The 23,938-nt window shown below is 36.8% G+C and overlaps 1 protein-coding gene across 3 annotated transcripts; it reads left to right on the forward strand.

Moving 5' to 3' along the window:
* Nucleotides 1–2,644: 2,644 nt before the first annotated feature.
* Nucleotides 2,645–7,007, forward strand: LOC113320273 (protein-tyrosine sulfotransferase-like). 3 transcript variants are annotated; one of them, XM_026568203.1, is made up of 14 exons: nucleotides 2,645–2,761; nucleotides 3,015–3,077; nucleotides 3,530–3,707; nucleotides 3,800–3,871; nucleotides 4,248–4,536; nucleotides 4,677–4,820; nucleotides 4,930–5,031; nucleotides 5,128–5,275; nucleotides 5,348–5,393; nucleotides 5,477–5,540; nucleotides 5,635–5,754; nucleotides 5,917–6,051; nucleotides 6,208–6,309; nucleotides 6,452–7,007. In XM_026568203.1, exons 2-14 carry the CDS (start codon nucleotides 3,032–3,034, stop codon nucleotides 6,632–6,634), a joined length of 1,629 nt encoding a protein of 542 aa, XP_026423988.1. In that variant the 5' UTR covers nucleotides 2,645–2,761; nucleotides 3,015–3,031; the 3' UTR covers nucleotides 6,635–7,007. The 3 variants fall into 3 exon arrangements, with proteins under 3 accessions (XP_026423988.1, XP_026423989.1, XP_026423990.1); XM_026568204.1 differs by having other exon boundaries at nucleotides 2,646–2,761; nucleotides 3,012–3,077; XM_026568205.1 differs by lacking the exons at nucleotides 2,645–2,761; nucleotides 3,015–3,077 and having other exon boundaries at nucleotides 3,565–3,707; nucleotides 4,256–4,536.
* Nucleotides 7,008–23,938: the final 16,931 nt, after the last annotated feature.

Genomic DNA, 23,938 nt, shown 5'->3' on the forward strand with positions numbered 1-23,938 from the left:
AGGAGATGAAGTTTTGGGGCGATGGGTTGTTTGGGTGGATAATAGGATTCGGTGCTAGGGTGTGAAGCGGGAGCATCTGGTTCGATGTTTGGCGAGCTGAGCCGCTGGATATGGAGATGGTAGGTAGATCGGACGGCTAAGAGAGAAGCAGTTTGTAGCGACCGTTGGATGTGGAACACAACGAAGTCAACGGTGCTAGATTAGGTTAGGTGTTGTAGTGTTGGGCGGAATCATCGGGATTTGATGCACAATGATGAGGTGACCGTTGGATGACAAGATGGATCCAATCTGACGGCTCTCATGGAAATGGGTATGGATAAAGGAAATGGATTTGGGTAAGGGTTTTGGGCCTTGGGTATGCCAAGCCCATATCTTCTTTAAGAACAATTCTTCCTTCTTGAGCCCATTCCTAGCTTTTTGGTCTTGTGCGCACATTCTTCGCGGCTTCCTTGCGTAATTCCTCCCGGCTTTTCACTACTTTTCTGCTCTTTTTGCTCCGCACTTCATCCAGATTTTATTTGTTACCTAAAAATGCAAAGTTAAGTAAGAAAAATATTTATTCTTGAAAACAATGAAAATACAGAATATGGGATAAAATGTAGAATTAATGCACAAAAGATGAGTTAAATGCCAACAAAAATATATATAAATATGCACTATTTAGCACTCATCAGTGCTTCCACTTTGGATTATTTAGTCAAGGATGGAAAGACAGATTCAGATATATGCTTGTTCTGTAATATGGCAACAGAGACAAATATGCATCTTTTTCTTCATTGTTCGGAAACTACAAGGGTCTGGAATTATTTCTTATCTTCTTTTGGTCATGATTGGGTTTTTGCGGAAAGTGTCAAAGCTTCTCTTTGGGAATGGCATAATAAAAAAGGTAGAAATATGAAGAAGAAGTTATGGGGTTTTATTCCATTTGCAGTCTGGTGGACAATGTGGCAAGAAAGAAATGCTAGATTGTATGGCGGAAGGAGAAGAAATTTTGATCAACTTATTATTACGATAAAGTGTACCTTCTTTAATTGGGTTATGCCTTTTAAGATTTTTGATGGCTACTCTTTAAGTACTCTTATTTGTAATTGGGAGGCAGTGATCGGCAATTGCTAATTACTAGCTTCTTGTTTTTCTTTTGACATTTTTCACTTCTGGTAACTTTTGTTTCTTAATATAATTTTCCCTTCCTGTGTCAAAAAAAAAGTAAGACCAAGAACATCACCACTAACAGTAGAAGTAAATGTAGTTATAAGACAGGTTGAGACAAATTTATCTAATCTTTTCCAAGAAACTCAGTTAGCGTTATCTACCTCAACCCCATCAACTGTAATTCTTCTAGGTGGTTCTATGATTTCACCATTAACATAACCATACAGATCCGTTGAAACAAGAACCCCCTCAAATTGATCACGCCATAAAAGATAATTTGAACTATCCAATTTCATTGAAACAAAATTTGAGATATTTGTAAAAGGAAGAGTAGGAAAAGTACCAGTACCAGGCGGAAGACGACATATTGTTGACTTGAATGGTTGAATGAGTATTGTGTTGTTGATGATTAGTATTATTGTTGTTGCTGATATTGTTGTTGTTTGTAGTATTGTTGGTGCTAGTAAAACCAGATCTGACTGTGACTATAAAGTTTCAGATGAACCCTAATTCAAGATTGGGAAATTTTTTTGAATTTGTATTACCCAGCTGAGGATAAGCTAAAATTATTGACAAAATTGTTGAGTTGTTTGTATTGCAGGATCGATTCTAGTCTGATACCATGAGAATTGTTAGTATCTCATGATAATCAAGAATGAGATACAGAGATGAAGAAGAAAGTCAAGTTGTTTGTATTATTATGAAAGAAAACGTTGCAACACAACGTCCAAGTTCAAACATATTTATTACAGATTATTACAGCTGTCGGACTCATATATCTTAATAGTGAACCAATGAAAACACAGATGAAAGTCAACTAATGAAGACTTGACCAATATTCCTATTAATGGGTCATCTTCATCATTACATGGAGCCATTTGCATGTGTTTGATGAAGTGACTCATCTTCTTCTAGCTAGCTTCTGGTCCGAGTGATGGTTGTTTAATTTGTATGGAGTCAGTACTACCAGCTAGTACTCTACATTTGTCCAAGAAGCCGTGTCCATCCCTTTTTTAACCAATTTTCCCGGCCTGAATTACTTTCAATGTTTTTATGTTAGGATTTCTTCGTTCACTCTATGAAGTTAATCAATGGTATCGCAACCCCAGAAATTTTTTGATGGGCCGTTTTCTGAAGGAGGCATGGTGGACAAATGATATGTTGACACGTGTTTTTGATGTTAATTGATTTTCATGAATTCTATTTTCAAAAATATAAAAAATAATGTATTTTTGAAGAGGAAATTAGGTATCTTAATTGGTATTTTTATATTTGGAAACAAAATTCAGGCAATCAATTAATATCGAAGACACGTGTCTACGTATCATTTGTCTCCAACGACCCCTTCAAAAAAAAACGCCTCTACCAAAAAAAAAATCTCTGGCAGTAATAATACAACAGATATCCCACTAAGGGTATTCTGGTAATTCAGACCCTTCCTTGGACTGAAGTTAAGGAGAATAACAATCAAAAAAGACAGTTATAAAGTCAGAATTAAAGTTTGAGGAGGAGGAGATCTTAATTTGACTAAAGTAACAGTCAAGTATATATATCCATGACCATCAAGTTGTTGTGAGCTTTAGGAATCTCAGAATTTGAGCACAGTCAGGTAATCAAAATCCCATCTTCCTTTGTTTTCAATTAGGGATTGATTTCATATGTTAGCTTTTTTTCTGAAATTTATATGAGTTTGTAGGTTCACCTGAACTTTATTGGTGTTTTCAAGATTTTCTAGGACTAGTGACTCATCTGGATTGTTTTGTATTTTTTTCGTTGTCAATTATGAAATATTTATATGGGAATCGAATTGGAATTCTGCTAGGATTGCCAACTTATCATGTTTCTTCATTGAAAACTAGTAGGATTGTGGAAAAGGCGGATGGCGAAGGAATTGGCTGCCCTGGTATTAGTGATTCTCACATTGAGTAAGTCTTCATAGGATTCATTTATCAATTTCTGCTCTAGTAGTAGAATTCTATGGATGTCTATTGGCTGTTGCTCATAAGTATGAAATTTTATCCATGTTGGTAATACCTTGTTCTTCAGCTGCATTCTTATGGATGTGCTAGCCTACTAATTCTAATTTTAAAGGAAATCGATTCTGAATGCGTGTCAATTAGGGCTGCAAATGAGTTTGATTGTATAGCTTTGAACCCAAAATTCCATCTTACCTTTCATACATGAAAATATTTGATGAACTGGCTAGCTTATCCGAAACATCAGGAAAAATGCTCATATTACTAGTCTTTTTTGTTAAAAAAAACTGACCTCTTATATTGTTGCTTTTATGTCATTTGTTTTCTGCGTATTAAGAGTGATATTTCTCGTTTGTATTTTGTTATCAACATAAGAGACTGAGCTTTTGAATGTTTTGCAGTGTGTGCATCATCAGTACATGCAGTTCCTGACGAGGAATTTTACACGGAGTGTGAAAACATCGTTAAGAAGTGGGCAGCCTCTTCGCTGGATGCAGAAGTTAAAGATAAACATACTTTGCAAGACTTGCTTTTCTTTCTCCACATCCCCAGGACAGGAGGACGCACATATTACTACTGGTAAGTTCCTTTGCACATTTCTCAGAACAGTACTCTTATTCTAAGTGTGTTTTACTGTTTTCTTGTTATTAAAACTACTTATTTCATGGCAGCTTCTTGAGAAAACTGTACACAAGTTACCTAGAATGCCCTCGTTCTTATGACAAGTTGCACTTCGATCCCAGGTAGGTACTAATCTTTTGATTCTCTCAGTTTGTTGTAGAAATATTCTGTTCTAGACTTTCGTCATTTTCATAGGATTCCACTAAAACAGATGCTATATGGTGCTTGCACGGAAGTATTTATTACTTTGTCATGATATTTGTACTTACCATGATACTTCCTCAACTCATGTTCATCTGCAATTTTCTTATGACATTGAATAAAAAATCTATACATGAGGAATAAATGCAAAGCTGCATCATAACAAGCGATAATATGAAGTATTTGACATTTAGTGTTTCAGAAGGTTTAAATTTTTTGACACTTTGAAAGTTAAAACCAGTTACATGTTTGAATTATATTTAACATTCAAAAGTTACTATCTGGTCTTGCATTTAGCAAACCAGATTGCAGATTATTGGTTACTCATGATGACTATAGTATCATGTCCAAGTTGCCGAAAGGAAGAACTTCTGTGGTCACAATATTAAGAAACCCAATTGATCGTGTTTTTAGCGCTTATGAGTTTTCGGTGGAGGTTGCAGCGAGGTTTTTGGTACATCCAAACTTAACTTCCGCTATTCAGATGAGTAATAAAGTACGTTCAGGAAATATCGGTGTAAGTACATTGGACATATGGCCATGGAAATATTTGGTTCCTTGGATGAGGGCGGACCTTTTTGCCCGGGTATGTCTTCCTTGACAATCTATGTAGTTTGTGGATGGTATTAGATTGAAATTCCAACATTTTATATAATGTGCGTTTCCTCTTGAAGTTGGACATGTTTATGGATTGTAATAACGTTCAGTGTTCAACTTATTTTGCAGAGAAATGGAAGAGAACATGGGGATTTTAGGGAGATCAAAGAAACGAAGAATCCGTATGAGATGAAAGATATTGTTATGCCCTTTGAGGAATTCATTAATAGTGCTGAGGCTTATGATATCCTTCACAATGGAGCTACTTTTCAGGTATCTCTTGCTCCTTCTTTGCTGAAAATAGTCGAATGGGTTACGATATAAAATATAGTTTACGGTTAGTGTGAGTTTTTTGTATACTTGAATCAATTTCTGTTGCCAGATTGCAGGACTGACAAACAACTCTTATTTAGAGGATCGTGAAGTGCATTCTTGTGTGATGAGTTATCAGAGTCTTGGCAAATATGTGCTTGAAGTTGCAAAGGTAAGAAAATGAGTACTTGCATAAATTACCATATACATATGCCCTTTAATTTCTTTCAGATTGCTAATCACCGGGTTTATTCTATGCGTCTTGCAGAAAAGGTTAGACAATATGTTATATGTTGGACTTACTGAACATCACAAGGAATCTGCAACAATTTTTGCGGATGTGGTTGGGAAACAGGTATTTTCGCAGTTGCAAGCATTGAGCTCCAACTTTACGAGAACTACCAGCAATAAAACAGGTTAGAACGAGTGTGATTTTTTTACCGTTTTTTTCTTTCTTTCTTAGACTCACCAATCTGTTATTGTTGCAGAAGTGATGTCTTCATCTACTGATTCTGAGATTGCAAAAAGTTTTCGGTGAGCCAAAAAAAGAAACTTCTAACAAACCATTTTAAGTTTGATAAGGTTCTTACTGTAACATTTTGATTGCGATAGGATAGAACTAAGGAACGGAAGGCAATTGAAATACCTTCGTCCAATAATGCCCAATCAACAAATGAAACTGTAAGACTATTAACCGTCACTTTAATTCCTTCATCCGATTAGCTTAAGTGAGTTGCTTCCTCCATTCCTTTTCTGATGAGCATCAATGTTTCAGATGACCGTTGAAGAACTGATGGAAGCATACGATGGATGCAGTTCTTCCTTACGAAAGACTCAAGCACGTCGGCGGACCTCTTCATTTAAGAGAATCTCTCCAGCAAATTTCTCAAAAGAGGTTAGATTGATTCAAATTTCAAAATAAAATGATTCTTCATTACGAAATTGGTTGGGGGAGAAAGGCTTTTTTTCTTCTTCTAGTATTTAGAACAGGGTTTCCGCCGTGTAATACATTACTTACCTAAAATCTCATGAATTTTCACATTTTTGGTAAATGCAGGCACGGCTTCAGGTTCCTGAAGCTATTCTCCAGAAAATAAAATCACTTAACAGCCTTGATATGGAGCTTTATAAACATGCCCAACACATCTTTGAGCAACAAAAAAATCGTCTGCTGCAGAAAACCGTTCAAGTGGTTGGTCCCAAATTACAATGTTTTAAAAGACATTATATTGTTGCTTATAGATGCTAACTGTTCTAGTTCATTTATCTAACACAGTTATCTTCTTGGGTACCCATGAAAGGAATTCCGAATGTTTCATTTAATATTTACTTTGAACGTGTATTGCAGGAGGTTCCAGGGGATGATAGGTTCAACGAGGATCCACATAAGCATGCTGAACACATCTTTGCGCAGCAAAAAGTTCCTCCCGTGCAGAAGTCAGTTAAAGTGGTGAGTCCCAGATTACAATATCTAAAAGTCTATATATCCACCTAGATTTTCTCTGTTCACTTACTATTCTTCTCCTTTTACACGTAAAACGAAATCAGAACAGTCTGTATGTTGAAACGGTTGTATGTTTGTATGGATGCAGGACATGCAAAAGGATGATGGGTTCAAGGAGGATCAATATGGAGTTCTGGTCTTTATTCTTAAGAACATTCTATTTGGAATCACAGTTTTGTTTTCCGTTGTGCTCGTAATGCTCCTTGTAAGCTCAAAAATACGAAGGTTGAGGACGAAGTTGCATAAGTGGTTTAATGTGCGACGACTTTGAAGCACATTCTCCATCCTTATAGGTCATGGATGTCATAACATAACCCATTTACCGTGAATCCGTTCTAATTTAACCTCAGAAAAAAACTTCATTTGAACAGTTGAATTGGTTAGCATCGTTTTTTTTATAAGCAAAAAATAGGTATTTTAGAATACCTCTTTGTTGCTGGATGATGATGATGATGATGATGAGGGTACCAAGGTTTGATCCCAGACCTACTGGGTGGTTGATCACGATGACAACCACTGAGGTGTTGGGGAGTTGGTGCTAAGTAATTTAATCAAATTTTATGAATTTTGTAGAATTTGCCTTTGTAGTAGCATCAGATAAACATTTCATAGTCAATTTTCGAAAATGCTTTGCTGTTGTGTTTTGACCGTTCATATTTCTACCAGTATTCGGCCAGACGTATTTTCTGCTCATCGGAGATTAGCGCGTGTCGGTACATTCTTTCCTGTGAGAGAACAACAGTTGGGAATAATCTGTGTACTGTAAGTGTGTAAAAGAGAACTTTGACTTGTATCCTTCTTCCGTGATCACTGGCACTTTCATTGTTACAGTACGACTTTCACTTTCAGTTTTGGCATTTCACACCCATATCATTTTTGCGAATGCGATGATAATTGACCAGAGCAACAAACAAGTAAACAACCAGTACTCATGGTATTGGCTCCAGAGAGTAATGGAGACGCTGACACTTTGGACCTCATAATGGAGAACTTTAGGTGCAATTCCACCACTTGGTGGAAAAAAATCGTAACAAAGTATTATCGAGTAAATGACCGATTTTCTGACTTCAAATATGAGAATCGGACTCCTGATAAAGAAATATACCCCAGCTTAACTTGATTATACCCGGTGACGCAGCATGTTAGTTTTAAAAAATATTATCTACGTTTTGCTAAAAATCTTGTATGCGATTCTTTTTGTTAATGTTGTGACATGGAACGTGGACAGCACCATAACATGCAGGATATCCGAACTTTAACGCCACAATTCAACCGGTCACATGGCATTTGCCACAACCCCATCTCATCCTGCACCAACTTTCGAATCAAACACACATGAACGAACAATAATATACAAAAGAAATACATAATCAAGAAGAACCAAAAGTTGATAATATACACTAGGTTTTATGCTAGTCCGTGCATCTTCATCTACACCATTCTTTGATTCCTCGTTTCCTACATACTGAATCTTTAAAATAGTCTCTGTTTGGTCAACGGAAAACAAGGCTTAAGAGTTGGACTATTGCTCCTGGCATAAACACAAAAAAGAGATGAAAATTAAAAATTAAAAATACATTCTCTCTTAAACAAGACAACACAAATCAGTTATATTTTGCACGTGATTTTTATCCCTGGACCACATATAACAGAACCATTGCTCTTTCAGATGTTCTTATTTGTCAGGGTTCCGGCGAGAAATGTTAAAATGACATTGTAGGAATATTTTGCATCACGGTGATTGAATTATAGAAGATCTTGAAAAAAATATTATCTTGAAATATTATAGAAGATCTTAAATATTTTAATTATTAGTATTATATTTTGTATCATGATGATTTAATGACATTTTGGGCTTAGAATTTCCATCTTTGAAGACTAATTAGGGCGGGACTTGGTTTAGTTCGGCGGGTTAGAAGGCTTGCCCGAGGCAGACCCGAGCTAGGAATCATTTGCCGAGATTGCCTATCGAATCCGTGGAATCATGGAGGTACTGCCCCAAGTCCGCCCAAGTTATGTTCCTCGGGATCTCCGGGTTGGCCCAAGTTTCGCTAGACATGAGTTTGTTTATACGACAATAACAAATTTTCGTAATGATAAGATTTAATTGCTTCATTTATGTTAAATTTCCAAATAACTGAAGATTATTTACAATAATATAAACTTTTTTCATACCGAATGATTGATTAATGAGATTGATATAATTTATATTTCCATTATTAGATGTGAAGATAATATCTAAAATTACTTCCAATAGATAATAACACCAATTATATATAATTACATCATAGTTTTTCGGGTTGGGCGGGTTTCCTGGATTTGAAATGTTTGTGCCCATGCTTGCCCAAATTTAACTCGAGTTTATAAAATTTATGTCCAAGTTTGTCCAAAGTTTTGATGTATGTTGCCCATGTCCACCCAACGTTCAGGTTGGGTGGGTTAACCAAATCCAAGTCCCACCCCCTAAGATTAATCGTGAAAAAATGTTTAGCGATCTCGCAAAAAACCACGATAATTTAATTATAGAAGATCTTGACGAGTCCGCTAATTGACAAAAGGCAGTGGTCCTCTTTACATCTGCAAGTTGCTCTTTGAGTCTTTGTTTTTTATGTTTCACAAGTTGTGTCTTTTTCCTTTGACACTTTTTATCTTCCTAGATTGTTCTTTACTTTGGTTATTTGTTTATGGGGCTTTTTCGCTCTTTGTGTTTTGTATTCCCCCGCACACAGTTTGTGTGCATTTTAATCTATTCTCTTTAATCGATCAAAAAAAAGAATATTTTGCATCACTATACATATCTCCCAACAAATTTGTGTACGAGAGCAAGTCGTATAATGGAAGAATTCCATCTTCCAAGTTCAATGACACATCAGCACTTGGGATAGATTATGGAAGTTCAAATGTGATAGTGGAATCAAATAAAACGTGAAAAGAAGCAACGTTTTATACCGATTCAAATGACGTTTTTCAAATGCCCCATTTTAATGTGCAACTTCTAATATACGCGCCTCATTTTTATTACCCGGTGAAGTAATTATCAACTAACAGGTACACGAATACCCCACGTTTCTCTAGTTTACATATACAATATACAATTATTTGCTAGTGTCTGTGTCTATCACTTCCTTTTTCATTAAAGACATCAGATTGTGATTTCCAAAAATAAAACACAATTCAGATTTGCGTTAAAAGCAATTTCGAATGACATTCATACATATTTAACGCAATTCATAACAGCGTTTTACGCTATTCGGAATAACATTTTTTTTATCTTCTGGCACGTTATTCCGAATAGCGTTGGATGCTAATCTGACTACCGTTTTCCTGGATTCCACCCAGCATTCCACCATACCATGGAACATGGTTTGGAAAAAATGTGGAATACATCAACTTGGAAGTCATCAGACTTGATATTCCACGATTTTTCTAAACTTGGAATAGGTTGGATTCCACCATAAGACTTGCTCTGAGGGGCATATTTCTAGATCATCCTGCCAAATTTCATTATAGATTTTGTTGGTGATTGGATTTTGGGTCGTTAGAGAAAGTTTGAATCACAAACTTGCGTTACATGGGAGATTCAGGGTCATCTAAGCATATTTCGATCTCTGGTGTTCATCGTGAGTCATAACGTCAAAATTTTGGCCACATGATAGATTAAAGCACTTATCAAGATACACCTTCGATAATAAAAACGAAAAAAATAACATTATCACACGGTCATCGAAAAATAAACCTTTGAATACTTTGGTAGTTGTTAGAGGATGGATTTGTACGTGTATAAATGTGTGTGTGAGTGGTTTGTGCTTGTGTTAAATGCTCGTGTGAGTACTGACAGGTGAACGTTATTTTGTACGTTGGTAACCGGCTGAGTGAGTCAACAGTCATGTCTATTAAATAATCTGAGTCCTTTACAATCTGTAATGAGAATCGAAATGAAAAGATAATTAATGAAATCAGAAATTTTCCAGTGACTTATTCTCTTCAACATGGTATCAAACACCTAAAAAACCCGAAATTCAATTTTTCAAATCTTCAAATCTTTTTTACTTCAATGGAAGAATTATCTAAACACATTATTATCAATCTCACATTATTCATTATGAAAATCTCAAATTGTACCTCTACTTCGTCGTTACAATCTATTCTGATACGTTGATGGCTCATTTCAGTGTCCTGCTAAGTATTATCGACATAATTCTCCGGCTTGTGCTGAGATCTTAGTTGATCCTTCATTTGTTGACTCATACCTTGATAGTGAATTCGTTCCTAATCCTACAATTACTAAACTAATAAATATCTAGTCATTTTATTTTGGATGTTCATTGCTTGTATTGAAGAAGTTCATTCACAGGTTATTTATTAGAGCATTGCTCAGTCGAACTCGCATGTGTTGCTATCTCAAGCATGTTTGTCAATGTTAGTGATCAAAACTATAAGTCTTGATTTCTAGTCTATTATAGCTAAGTATCGGACTAGGATAGAAAGTGTAGTTGAGATCAAGGACTTCATGGCGATTCATCATACAAGTAGAAGAACTACTCAAGGAACCGGTGGAACTTCTCGACAAAAAGGTATGTGAAGACTTGAACTTATCTATCACTCAAAAGTCTATCTACTCTATCTCCTACTCTTTGAGACAAGAAGTCGTATGCTATATATATAGACTTGGATTATACACATTTGGTATTTCGAGCCGAGTATACCTCGCCTATCTATATCTCGAAATATGTGTTGGTAAGCTTTTCGCTTCGATCAAGTTTATCTTTACCATGTGACGAAAGTCATGATATATTTCAATCATCTTGAAAATTGCTTTGACGAGAAATGGTGTAACTACTATATAACGTCCTCTAAGAATGTTTCAATGATTGAAATGAGAGTGTAGATTACATAACCAATGGTGGACATAAGCATTGTTGTGGAAACACATTTATGTATAAGTCCTATTCCTTGAACCAAAGTTTGCGAACTTTGTTGATCAATAGAACCGGAAGAATGGCGTGAGCCAAGTCCGCGGACTCAGTTCGCGAACTGCCGAAGTTCTCAAACCCGAGAATTTCTGCTGGAGTTGACAAACTACTTGCGTGAATCTAAGTACGCGAACTCAGTCTACGAACCCAGTCCGCGAACCGTCGAAGTTCTCATACCCGAGAATTTCTGCTGGAGTTTGTAAACTCTGCCCGGTAACTTAAGTCCGCGAACCTAGTCTGCGAACTTGAGAAGGTTATATATCTGAAGATGATTTCTGAACTTCAACTTAAAAAGACCAAGGAATGCAGTTTGCAAACCGTGGCTATAAAAGTTCATGAACCGATTCAAGTGAATCACTAGTTCATCTTTGCTTCAATTGTGTCTTGTGTAGTACATAAGATTTCCTTGCAATTGAAAAACTCTCTAACTAGTTCATTTGAAGTCATTTGAACTAGTTATGGTGAAGAAGAACATGGTTGATATGAAATGCTCATATGGCTAACTTTTTGGTTAACTATTGTTGAACTAACAAGTGCATACGTTTGGGTACGGTTAACAAACCTAGAAGCGTGCATTGTCAAGTGTGTGTAACAAGCTAAGTTTTCGATCTAACGGTTGAGAAATATTGGCTTGAATCTAAATCAGGTTTTCATCTAACGGTGAATATTGAATGCTTTGTTACTAAGCTAACATTGATTGCAAACCCTGGTTGAAAGACTATATAAAGGATACATCTAGTATTGTGCAAAAATAATCCCCACACCTTACATGTGATACTAGTTTGCGTACTAGAGTCGTAGTTGTGTGATCTGATCTTGCATCTTCTATCGTACGAGTACAATCAGATTGGTTGGCTTGAGATTGATATCTCCGATAGGCAAGATATAAAAAGTAATCACAAACATCTTCGTCTTATTTTTTGTGATTCCGCAAAATCTTGTTTCGCTACCATACGATTAAGATTGTTGTGAGGTGATTGATAACTCTAGGATGTTCTTCGGGAATATAAGACCGTATTATCAATTGGTTTCTGTTCACCTTGATTATTATCAAAAGACGGAACAAAACCTTTAGGGTTTATCTGTGGGAGACATATTGATCCTTTGATAGCAACTCTTTGTTGTAGGTGAGATCAGCTAAGGGAATCAAGTGCGCAGTATCCTGCTGGGATCATAGGCGTAGGAGCATAACTGTACCTTGGATGAGCGAGAGATTGATTGGGGTTCAACTACATTCCAGTCTGAAGTTAGCTTGGAGTAGGCTAGTGTCTGTAGCGGCTTAATATAGTGTGTGTTCAATCTGGACTAGGTCCCGAGGTTTTTCTGCATTTGCGGTTTTCTCGTTAACAACATTTCTTGTGTCTGTGTTATTTCAATTTCCGCATTATATTGTTTTATCTTTATAACTGAAATAATACAGTTTGTGCGTTAGATCATCAATTAGAGTAATCCAACCTTTGCTTGTTGATTGTCATTGATTGAACCTTGGATATTGGTCTTTGGTACCATCCAAGTTATTCCTTGTGTTTGATTCAGGACTCGCTGATTTCTATTAACTTGAGTAAATCAAAACAAGAGAGAGATATTAACTCCTTGAGATACTTTTACCTAGATTGAGTATGATTCTCTAGAAAGTATTTCGGAGTTAGTCCATACAGATTGCTAAGAGAAATATTGGGTGGTGTTGTTAGACCCCCGCTTTTTTGTTATTGATTACACTTTTTCTCATGAAATTTGGATTTGATTGGAACATAATTGCAATTGAACCACAAAATCACGTTTATTGTAACTTAAGAAAGATCTGGTCTCGTTCAAGAAGATTTTATATTCGATGCTAGTATACTTCAACAAGGAGCGATCAATTTCACATCAACTAGCATAAATTGATAGAGCAATATCTGATAAGGATTTAGTTTTTCATATCTTACAAGGACTGTTGCTTGAATTCAATGCTTTCAAGACCTCCACCTGCACTCAACAGTTAAAGAATGAGAATCTGATTACTCTTTATGAGCTTTTAGGCCTATTACTTTCTGAAGAATCTCGTGTAAATGCTGAATCTGCAATTGATCTCACGGCCGCTTCTGCAAAAATCTCTCAATAATCAATTTCTCCTCAACATCCTTCAGACAACTACTTTACTAGTTCCTGTGTTTCAAGACCTGGTATTTATCCTTTATCCTCAGGTTAAATTTCATCTGAAAATTAGCCTTATCCTTCTAATTACAATTGATGGAATAATTATCCTGTTAGAGGTAATTTTCAAAGTTTAGGTGGTTTTTGAGGTAATAGAACTGGTAGAAGATTTCGTGGTGGCTTTCGTGGTGGAAGATTTAACAATGGAAGAAAAATTGGTAGAACCAGTCTTAACAATTTTTGTCCTCTAATGAAGTATAACTATTACATTGAGAGCCAAATCTGTCGAAAACCTGGTCATTAAGTTGTTGAATGTAGACATAGATCCAATTCCAATGATCCTTATATGGCTGAAGCATACAACATAAACTATGATTCTTATGGTGATATATCTTTGATGAGTTATGGTGTCCAGAGCCTAAAGCTTTTTTTATGTGTACAACGATGACAACTCATCTTTGAATTCTGATTAGATTCCTGATTCGGGCTCTACTCATCATGTCACCTCTAGTCTGTCTATTCTAAATTTGCACTCTGAGTATCAAGGCAATGATCAAGTTCGTGGTTGCAATTAATGGGTCAGGTTTGCACATAACACATGTTGGTACTTCAATTTTTTATGTTGATTCAAACAAGTTTACTCTGTCTAATGCCCTCGCTTCATGTTCCTTCTATTGAAAAAAATTTGATATATGTTCATTAATTTACCAAAGAGAATAATTGTTATTTTGAATTATATCCTGATAAATTCTATGTGAAGGATTTGGTCACCCACAAGGTTACTCTTCATGGTCTTGTTAAATATGGATTGTACCACATGGGGTTAACTTCTTCTCAGCTCAAATAGGCTCTTACTTTAGATGTTTCTTCTGCAACTAGTTGGCAAAACAAATTGGGACATCTAGCTTATAAAAATTTAAGGAATTGCTTATCTTCAGTTGATGAGGTTATCCATTCTTATTTGTCTACTAGTATTTTTTTATGCTAGTCAATCCGTTAAGAGGCATGCATTCCCTTTTCCTTCTGTTTCACATAATGATGTTTATGGTCCATTGGATTTAATTCGCACAAATGTGTGGGTTTCACCCTTATGCTCAATTGATGGATATAAATATTATGTTTTTTTCATTGATGTGGATAGTAGGTTTACTTGGTTATATCCATTAGATTATAAATCTGAAGTTCTGGTAGCATTTATCAAGTTCAATGGTCACGTGGAGAATTTACTTAATAGAAGAATCAAATTTGTTCAGTCTGACTGGGGAGGTGAATATAGAACTGTATCTACTTATTTGGATTCATGCCGAATACATTACAGTGTGTCTTGTATTCATGCTCACGCTCAAAATAACATAGCTGAAAGAAAACATAGGAATATAGTTGAAACAGATTTATCTCTTCTTATTCATGCTTCTATGTCTATGTCTTATTGGTCTTATGCTTTTGAAACTGCTAATTTTTGTATTAATAGACTTCCTTCACACACATTGCATATGTTATCTTCATTGGATAGTCTATTTCAGCTCAAACCAGATTATCAGTTCCTAAATATTTTCGATTGTGCATGTTTCTCATGTCTTAGACCATTCAACGTTCACAAATTGCAGCCAAGGTCAGTCAAATGCATCTTTTTAGGTTATAACTACATGCACAAAGGGTATAGATGCGTCAACCCTCTTGCTAATAAGATCATTATTTCTATAGATATCAAATTTGATGAGTCTAATTTTCCATACTCAAGTATTTTTCAACCTCAACTTCCTGGTGTTCATACTCTCTCCACTATGTTAGTTAAACCTCCACCTGCATCACAAACTCTCATACCTAATGACATAGTTATTCCTTTATCAGATTAACTGCATTTTCCCTTTTATGCGAGTCATCAAAAGTTTAGTCATCATCTGCTATTCCTATTACTAATGATCACTCTATGACCACAAGGGGTTAGAACGGCAAAACCAAAAGTTTATGCATATGATGCACAGTCAGTTTGTGAAGATATAACAATACCATCTTGTTATTTTAAGGCTTGTAAGGATCCTAAAAGGAGGGTTGTTATGGATGAGGAAATTAATAGTCTCCTGCAAAATGGCACATGGAAATTGGTTCTTGTCATGACAGGGCAAAATGTCATCAGTTGCAAATGGATATTCAGAATTAAGAGAAATGTTGATGGCACTATAGAAATGTAGAAAGAAAGCCTGGTTGCTAAATGATATAATCAATCGAGGGAATAGACTATCAAGACACCTTTATCCCAGTAGTGTGCATGATCCTTTCCACCTTTCTCTACAAAGGTTGTAAAAATCAGGCAGTTGGATGTCAACAATGCTTTCTTGCATGGTCATTTATCTGATGATGTTTTTATGATTCGGCCACCAGGGTATGCTTACAAGTTTTTTCTTAATCATCTATGTAAGATGCAAAAATCTATGTATGATCTCAAACAAGCCCCTAGGGCTTGGTTTGAAAGTCTTAGCCAATTGTTGTTGAAATATGGGTTTCAGTTTTCTAAAACTGAAAATTCACTTTTCTTTAGAGTCAATCCTACTGAAGTAGTTTATTTTCTAATTTATGTGGATGACATATTGACTACAACAAGTTCTACTACTGATATTGATGGTCTAATTGGTCATTTGGGTAGAGAATTTGCTATTAAGGACTTCGGTGTTTTGCACTTTTTTTTGGGTATTCAAGCTTCTAGCAACTCTGTAGGTGTTTTTTTGTCTAAATATATCATGAACATGCTCACAAAGAACAAAATGTTTTCTGCAAAGTCTTGTTCTACTCCAATTGCTACTGTTACTTCTGATACTTATACTATTAGTTTTGATCATCTTGTTCTTGACATGCAGTAGCAACTATCATCAGACCTGACATAGCCTTGCAGTTAATAAATCATGTCAGTGTATGAATGCACCTACTGGATCTAATAGGTCTTGAATGAAGAGAAACTAAGATATTTTCAGGGTACTCTTTCTTATGGTTTGCAATTCAAAAGATCTACTTCTCTGCAGTTACAGGCCTTTTCAGATGCAGATTGGGGAAGGTGACATGATTGACAAAAAATCTACTAGTTTGATGCTATTTTATGGGTCCGAAATTGATATCCTGGTGTTCAATAGAGTAAAGGATTGTATCTAGGTCCAACATATATGTTGAATATAGGGCTTTGTCTCATCCAACTTCTGAACTTGTTTGGGTTAAGTCTCTTTTGGATGAACTGCAGTTTTATACTCCTAGAACTCCAGTACTATGGTGTGATAATATGGGTGTAACCTATCTAACAACTAATCCAATTTTTCGTAACAAGATGAAACACATTGAAATTTCCTTTCACTATGTCCGGGAACTTGTTGCAGCTAAACCTTTGGATGTGAGATTTCTTTCCACTCAAGATCGAATTGTAGTCATATTCACAAAGGTTTGTCTTCTACTCGGTTTTCAATTCTAAGGTCAAAGCCCGGTGTCTCTTCTCCTTCATCGATACTGGACTTGCGGAGGGTGTATGTGAGTGGTTTGTGTTTGTGCCAAATATACGTGTGAAAATTGGCAGGTGACGGCTACTTTGATCGTTGGTAAACCGTCTGAGTGAGTCAACAGTCATGCCAATTAAATAGTCTGAGTCCTTTACAGTCTGTAATGAGAATTAAAATGAAAAGATAATTAAAAATAAAATCAGAGAGATTGTCCAATGATATCTTCTCTTCAACAATACTAATCATCAAAATTAACTATGGTCATCAACGGTGGAACCAAGATTTCAAGAGAGAAGGGGAAAAAGAAACAAATTTTGACCTTGGCCCTTTTACTGGAATAACTTTTTCCAAATTAGAAGTAATAACTGGTTTAAAAGTGAGTTTGAGCAAAAGTATTATGGTGGTGTGGGTGCTTGGTAGGCCTCAAAGATATTATATTTAAATGCAAAATGGTTCCCCGGCAGCGGCGCCAAAAACTTGGTGGGCCCGGGAAAGTGTATAAAATTGAAGAGCAATGAAAACGGGCCTACAGTAATACCGCAAGTGCACGGTCGTCAGTTGTAGCTCGTGCAAGTACGGGTCGATCCACAGAGACTGGGTGTGTTTGGAGTTCTCTAGCTATTTTGGGCTCTAATTTGTTATTGGGCTATGAATAATCAATGGGCTTTTGAGTGCTAATGGGTTATGAATACCCTTGGAATGAGTTGGGCTTTCAGTGGTTTTGATGGGCTGAACTTGGGTTCAGTTGGTTTCTGATGTGAATTGAACTGGGCTTGATCTTTGGATTGAACTGGGTCTTTGCCTTAGTGAACTGGGCTTCAGTTTGTACAAACAATGGACAGTAGGCTTAGAGAGTTTTTGGTCAAGAAGAAAAGAAGTGACCAGGAGAGACAGGTAACAGTGAGCAACAATGGCTCTAGGCCAAAACAGCAAAGATAGAGGAAGAAGGCAGTGAGGCAATAATACAAAGGCAGTTAGCCTAAGGCAAAGACAATGAAGAAAATTAAAAAAGACAATGACTAAACATCAAAGAACTAAACAACAATGCACTAAACAAAGCAGTGACAAAAGATTGTGAAAGTGATGAAGATAGTAGTGAAATAATGAGGCAATGGATGATAAAACAATAAACACAAGGTAATAGTGAAGTAAATGTGACAGTACAATGAAACTACAAGCAGAGAAAAATGGAACCAAGGCCTCAGCCAAGGGCAGGGGAGATGGTGAAGGTGAAATGGTGAAGGTGAGCCTATGCATACTACTAGAGTGGGAATAGAACTAGTTTGCTCACAGTCACTAGTGAGCACTAGTTTCTCCCCACTGCTCAATCAATACAGTGCCTCAAAGCTAAACTTCTACCACTAACAGTGAACAAAACATGAATTTAAACACAATAACATAACATGGGAAGCACATAACAGTGAAGGTGAAATGGTGAAGGTGAGCCTAGGCATACTACTAGAGTGGGAAGAGAACCAGCTTGCTCACAGTCACTAGTGAGCACTAGTTTCTCCCCACTGCTCAATCAACTCAATGCTCTAAGGCTCTAACCTAGCATTGACACACAACAGTAGACTAATCCTAACATTTGGGAAGCTAACAGTTGACAAAACAAGAGAGCCTAGGCATACAACTAGAGTGGGAAGAGAACCAGTTTGCTCACAGTCACTAGTGAGCACTAGTTTCTCCCCACTGCTCAATCAATCCAATGCTTCAAGGCTTCTAGCCTAACATTCCATCACTTCACAATGAACAAACTTAACATTTGAGCATTTAAACTAACATTAACATTAAACAGAATTAACACTAACAGGATTATCATTAACAGGGGACAAACAGGAACAATGAACAATATTAACCTAAACATGAACCCTAAACAGAACACTAAACTTGACACTGAAACAGAACAAGAACAGGAATTACAGTGAGCAAAACATAAGAAGAATAGGAACAGTAAGCATTAAACATCAAGTAACAGGACATGGTATTCAGAAATTAAACAGGTCATGGAATTATAAAAACAACAAATATTAAACAGAAATATAACAACAAGAATTAAACAACACAAAATAACAGAATTGAGAACAAATTAAACATAACCCTAAAGATTTAAATTGATTTGAAGTTGAAATTGAAAATTAAAATTAAACATACCTAACCCAAATTTGGGAGAATCTTGGCTAGCCCAAGAACACCCTTCATCCTCTACACCATGAGCTATTTATACTTCAAAAGCCCCAATAATTTACAAACCCTAAAATTAAAATTAGGTATTTTCAATTCCGAAATTGCTCACCAAATCCGCTGAATTGGTGGTGACCCATGCCTCTTCTCTTCTCTCTCGATCCTTCTCTGCCCTCAATTTCAATCTATAGCCTCATCTATTTCATCAACTCTTCACGCCTAGGGTTCCAGCGAGAAAGAGGGGTGATGGGCTGATGTAATGGATGGCTAGAGAGTAGGGGGATGTATAGGTGATTGAGACAGAGGAGTTGGTGGTAGAAATGGTGGTGACAGGAGCGATGGATGATGGAAGTAGCAGGTGGAGGTGATGGTGGTGGAATGGGTGTTTCTGCAGAGGAATGGGGGAGAAGAAGATGGAGTCGATGGAGAAGAGATTAGGTGCTGGTTTAGGGTATAGGGTTCGAGTATTAGTGTGTTAGGGGGTGTATCAAGATGGGTGTACCGCGATCTGAAGCCGCTGGATATGGAGATGGAGGTGGATGGTCGGACGGCTAAGAAATAAGAAGCTTGTATCGACCGTAGGATGTAAAATACAACGAAGTCTACGGTGCGAGATTAGGTTAGGTGTTGTAGTGTTGAGCGGAATCATCGGGATTTGATGAACAGGCATAGGAGCGACCGTAGGATTCAACTGCAATCTAATCTGATGGCTTGGAATTTAGGCACTATGGTGTTTGGCAGAGACTTCAGATTTTGATGATCTATGAATGAGCGACCGTAGGATGATGAGTTGGATCCAATATGACGGCTGAGAATGGAGGCGGTTTTGGTTATAGAAAATGGGTTTGGGTAAGGGTTTTGGGCCTTGGGTATGCCAAGCCCATATCTTCTTTAAGAGCAATTCCTCCTTCTTGAGCCCATTTCTAGTCTTTTGGGCTTATGCGCACCATTCTTTGCGGCTTCCTTGCGTAATTTCTTCCGGCTTTTCACTACTTTTCTGCTCCGCAAATCATCCAGACTTTATTTGATACCTAAAAATGCAAAATTAAGTAAGAAAAATATTTATTCTTGAAAACAATAAAAATACAGAATATGGGATAAAATGTAGAATTACTACACAAAAGATGAGTTAAATGCCAACAAAAAGGGATAAATATATACAATATTTGGCACTCATCAAATACCCCCAAACCTGAATTTTACTTGTCCTCAAGTAAAACAAAACTAAGGAAATCCTAACTATACCATTGTCGCTGGTCTCTCGAATGCATTTAGCGTATGCACTAAGCCTTTTAAACCACTAAGTGTCCCTAGTGGACGAGTTGAAGTCTCGTGAAGGTTTGCTTAGAACGTACCTACAAAGTTCTAGGTCAAAATATAAGCTCATATTCCATCAAATGTGACATGTGCAAGTCAGTTTAAGCTCACAGCAAAATGGAGATGTCAATCTAGCTATCAAAGGCACAATCCTAGCACTGATAACAAAAAAGACATGTGATAAGAGTGTAAAGTGTATCTACACATGTGTAAAGAAAGATCTGAAGTTATGACTACTAATCACCAAGAGATAGTTTCTCAGGCTAAGACCAAGGTCGAAATCTAGCTAGCTGTCCGGACTTTACGAGAATTGTGAATGAGTTGGAGGTATTTCACAATTACTCGCGTTGTACATCAATGGCATACACCCTCCTTGCTTATTACAATGAAACAACAAAATGACTATTACATGACTCTTATTTACATTGACTACTCTTTTTATTTTTGGAACAAGAGATGATGGAATTGATAAATACTTGATTTTTTTGTATTTTCTGATTTTTTTTTTTTTTTTTTTTTTTTTTTTTTTTTTTTTTTTTGAACAAAGAAACACTTTGATACATACAAAAGGAAACAAAAGATTACATGACACTTGCAAGAGGTAGCCCTTTTTGATGCACCCAGTTAAATTCGATGGTTGTCTTCTTAATGTAACCTCCACCTTCTATCCCAACCAACCAAAGAACAAGCTAGTCAAGTTTCGTTCAGTATTCTAAAGTGATTGGCAATCGTAACTTCCTATCAAACACCTTGAAGATCGAGGCCATACATGTATTGGTAGATCGTGCGCGTGCAAATTTCTTATCACTATGTGAATTGTGCTAGAATCAGGGTGCCTAAATATCTAGACTAAGACTCCTAATAATTACATTTGCACAAGAGTCAACATTTCAAGGTAAATGAGCTCCATTTTTATGATTTTTCATTTTTTTTTTTAATTTTTTCGATTTTTCAGAAGAGGAGCGTTTTTCAATTAGCATATCTATGGTATTACTCTCTATACCCCAAACCTAAACTAAACATTGTCCTCAATGTTTCAAAATATGGAAAGAATTAAAATGCAACATATGGAAAGGGACATGCTGAGTAGAGTAAAAGAGAGAGAATACCCGATTTCGGCGAAAGCAGAATTAAAACTCCGTTATCCAAGGCAAAACTCCAACATATTCGGAGTCACAATGGATGAGCACAAATATATCAAAAGAAATTTAACTAACACATTATCTACAAGAAAATTTGGTTTTTAATGGGATTGGACTTTTTGGAAAAATTTGGTTTTGTCGGGAGACATTTGGCTTTGATGGGAAAAAGAAAAATTTTGGTTTTTTAGGGAAACATTTGGAAAACTTTGGTTTTTATGGGAGAAATTTTTGGTTTTTGAAATTGGGAGAAAGCCCACTGTTGGTCCTCTAATGGAATGGGAGGAAGACTGCGGCCCACGAAACACTAAGTTTTAATTTTGAAAGTTTAATTTGGCCCAGTTGGTTAAGGCCCGACGTTTGTTTTAAAACTTTGGTTTCGAGGTCCACTCTTGAGTGGAAACAAGCCCACAATCGGTTACAAGCTCAGCTGGGTTTAAACCCAGAGTCCAAAATACAAGTCCAATGAAAGAATTTAAACAAGCCCACAAATAAATTATTACAAACCCAACAGAAAATAAGAGAAGCCCAAAAATTGGCTTTAATATTACAAGCCCACAATTAAAAAATTGGAAGCCCACAATTCGGGTTCTCTTAAATGGGTTACCTTTTAAGCACAGCCCAGCTGCTCTGATATTGTTGCAAAAACCCAGTTGGGCTTTGGTTCTTTTCCTTGGTGGCGTCCCAGCAGAGGAAAACAGGTTCAGAACAGCAGGCCCAACAACAAATGAAGTGAAGCAGATGCAGATGCAAACGCTATGCAGTGAAATGCAAAAATAGCTAATAAAACTACAAGAAAAACACAGCACCAGTCCCCGGCAACGGCGCCAAAAACTTGGTAGGCCTCAAAGATATTATATTTAAATGCAAAATGGTTCCCCGGCAGCGGCGCCAAAAACTTGGTGGGCCCGGGAAAGTGTATAAAATTGAAGAGCAATGAAAACGGGCCTACAGTAATACCGCAAGTGCACGGTTGTCAGTTGTAGCTCGTGCAAGTACGGGTCGATCCACAGAGACTGGGTGTGTTTGGAGTTGTCTAGCTATTTTGGTCTCTAATTTGTTATTGGGCTATGAATAATCAATGGGCTTTTGAGTGCTAATGGGTTATGAATACCCTTGGAATGAGTTGGGCTTTCAGTGGTTTTGATGGGCTGAACTTGGGTTCAGTTGGTTTCTGATGTGAATTGAACTGGGCTTGATCTTTGGATTGAACTGGGTCTTTGCCTTAGTGAACTGGGCTTCAGTTTGTACAAACAATGGACAGTGGGCTTAGAGAGTTTTTGGTCAAGAAGAAAAGAAGTGACCAGGAGAGACAGGTAACAGTGAGCAACAATGGCTCTAGGCCAAAACAGCAAAGATAGAGGAAGAAGGCAGTGAGGCAATAATACAAAGGCAGTTAGCCTAAGGCAAAGACAATGAAGAAAATTAAAAAAGACAATGACTAAACATCAAAGAACTAAACAACAATGCACTAAACAAAGCAGTGACAAAAGATTGTGAAGTGATGAGATGAAGATAGTAGTGAAATAATGAGGCAATGGATGATAAAACAATAAACACAAGGTAATAGTGAAGTAAATGTGACAGTACAATGAAACTACAAGCAGAGAACAATGGAACCAAGGCCTAAGCCAAGGGCAGGGGAGATGGTGAAGGTGAAATGGTGAAGGTGAGCCTAGGCATACTACTAGAGTGGGAAGAGAACTAGTTTGCTCACAGTCACTAGTGAGCACTAGTTTCTCCCCACTGCTCAATCAATACAGTGCCTCAAAGCTAAACTTCTACCACTAACAGTGAACAAAACATGAATTTAAACACAATAACATAACATGGGAAGCACATAACAGTGAAGGTGAAATGGTGAAGGTGAGCCTAGGCATACTACTAGAGTGGGAAGAGAACCAGCTTGCTCACAGTCACTAGTGAGCACTAGTTTCTCCCCACTGCTCAATCAACTCAATGCTCTAAGGCTCTAACCTAGCATTGACACACAACAGTAGACTAATCCTAACATTTGGGAAGCTAACAGTTGACAAAACAAGAGAGCCTAGGCATACAACTAGAGTGGGAAGAGAACCAGTTTGCTCACAGTCACTAGTGAGCACTAGTTTCTCCCCACTGCTCAATCAATCCAATGCTTCAAGGCTTCTAGCCTAACATTCCATCACTTCACAATGAACAAACTTAACATTTGAGCATTTAAACTAACATTAACATTAAACAGAATTAACACTAACAGGATTATCATTAACAGGGGACAAACAGGAACAATGAACAATATTAACCTAAACATGAACCCTAAACAGAACACTAAACTTGACACTGAAACAGAACAAGAACAGGAATT

Source organism: Papaver somniferum, chromosome 11 (assembly GCF_003573695.1).
Source record: "Papaver somniferum cultivar HN1 chromosome 11, ASM357369v1, whole genome shotgun sequence".
Lineage (NCBI taxonomy): Eukaryota > Viridiplantae > Streptophyta > Magnoliopsida > Ranunculales > Papaveraceae > Papaver > Papaver somniferum.

Bases quoted from the DNA above. Each gene is read 5' to 3' on its own strand.
- LOC113320273 (XM_026568203.1), top strand. From the start codon at position 3,032: ATGGCGAAGGAATTGGCTGCCCTGGTATTAGTGATTCTCACATTGA. The intron at 5,394-5,476 runs GTGAGCCAAAAA...GCGATAGGATAG, and splicing joins GAGATTGCAAAAAGTTTTCG to AACTAAGGAACGGAAGGCAA. The intron at 5,541-5,634 runs GTAAGACTATTA...TCAATGTTTCAG, and splicing joins CCCAATCAACAAATGAAACT to ATGACCGTTGAAGAACTGAT.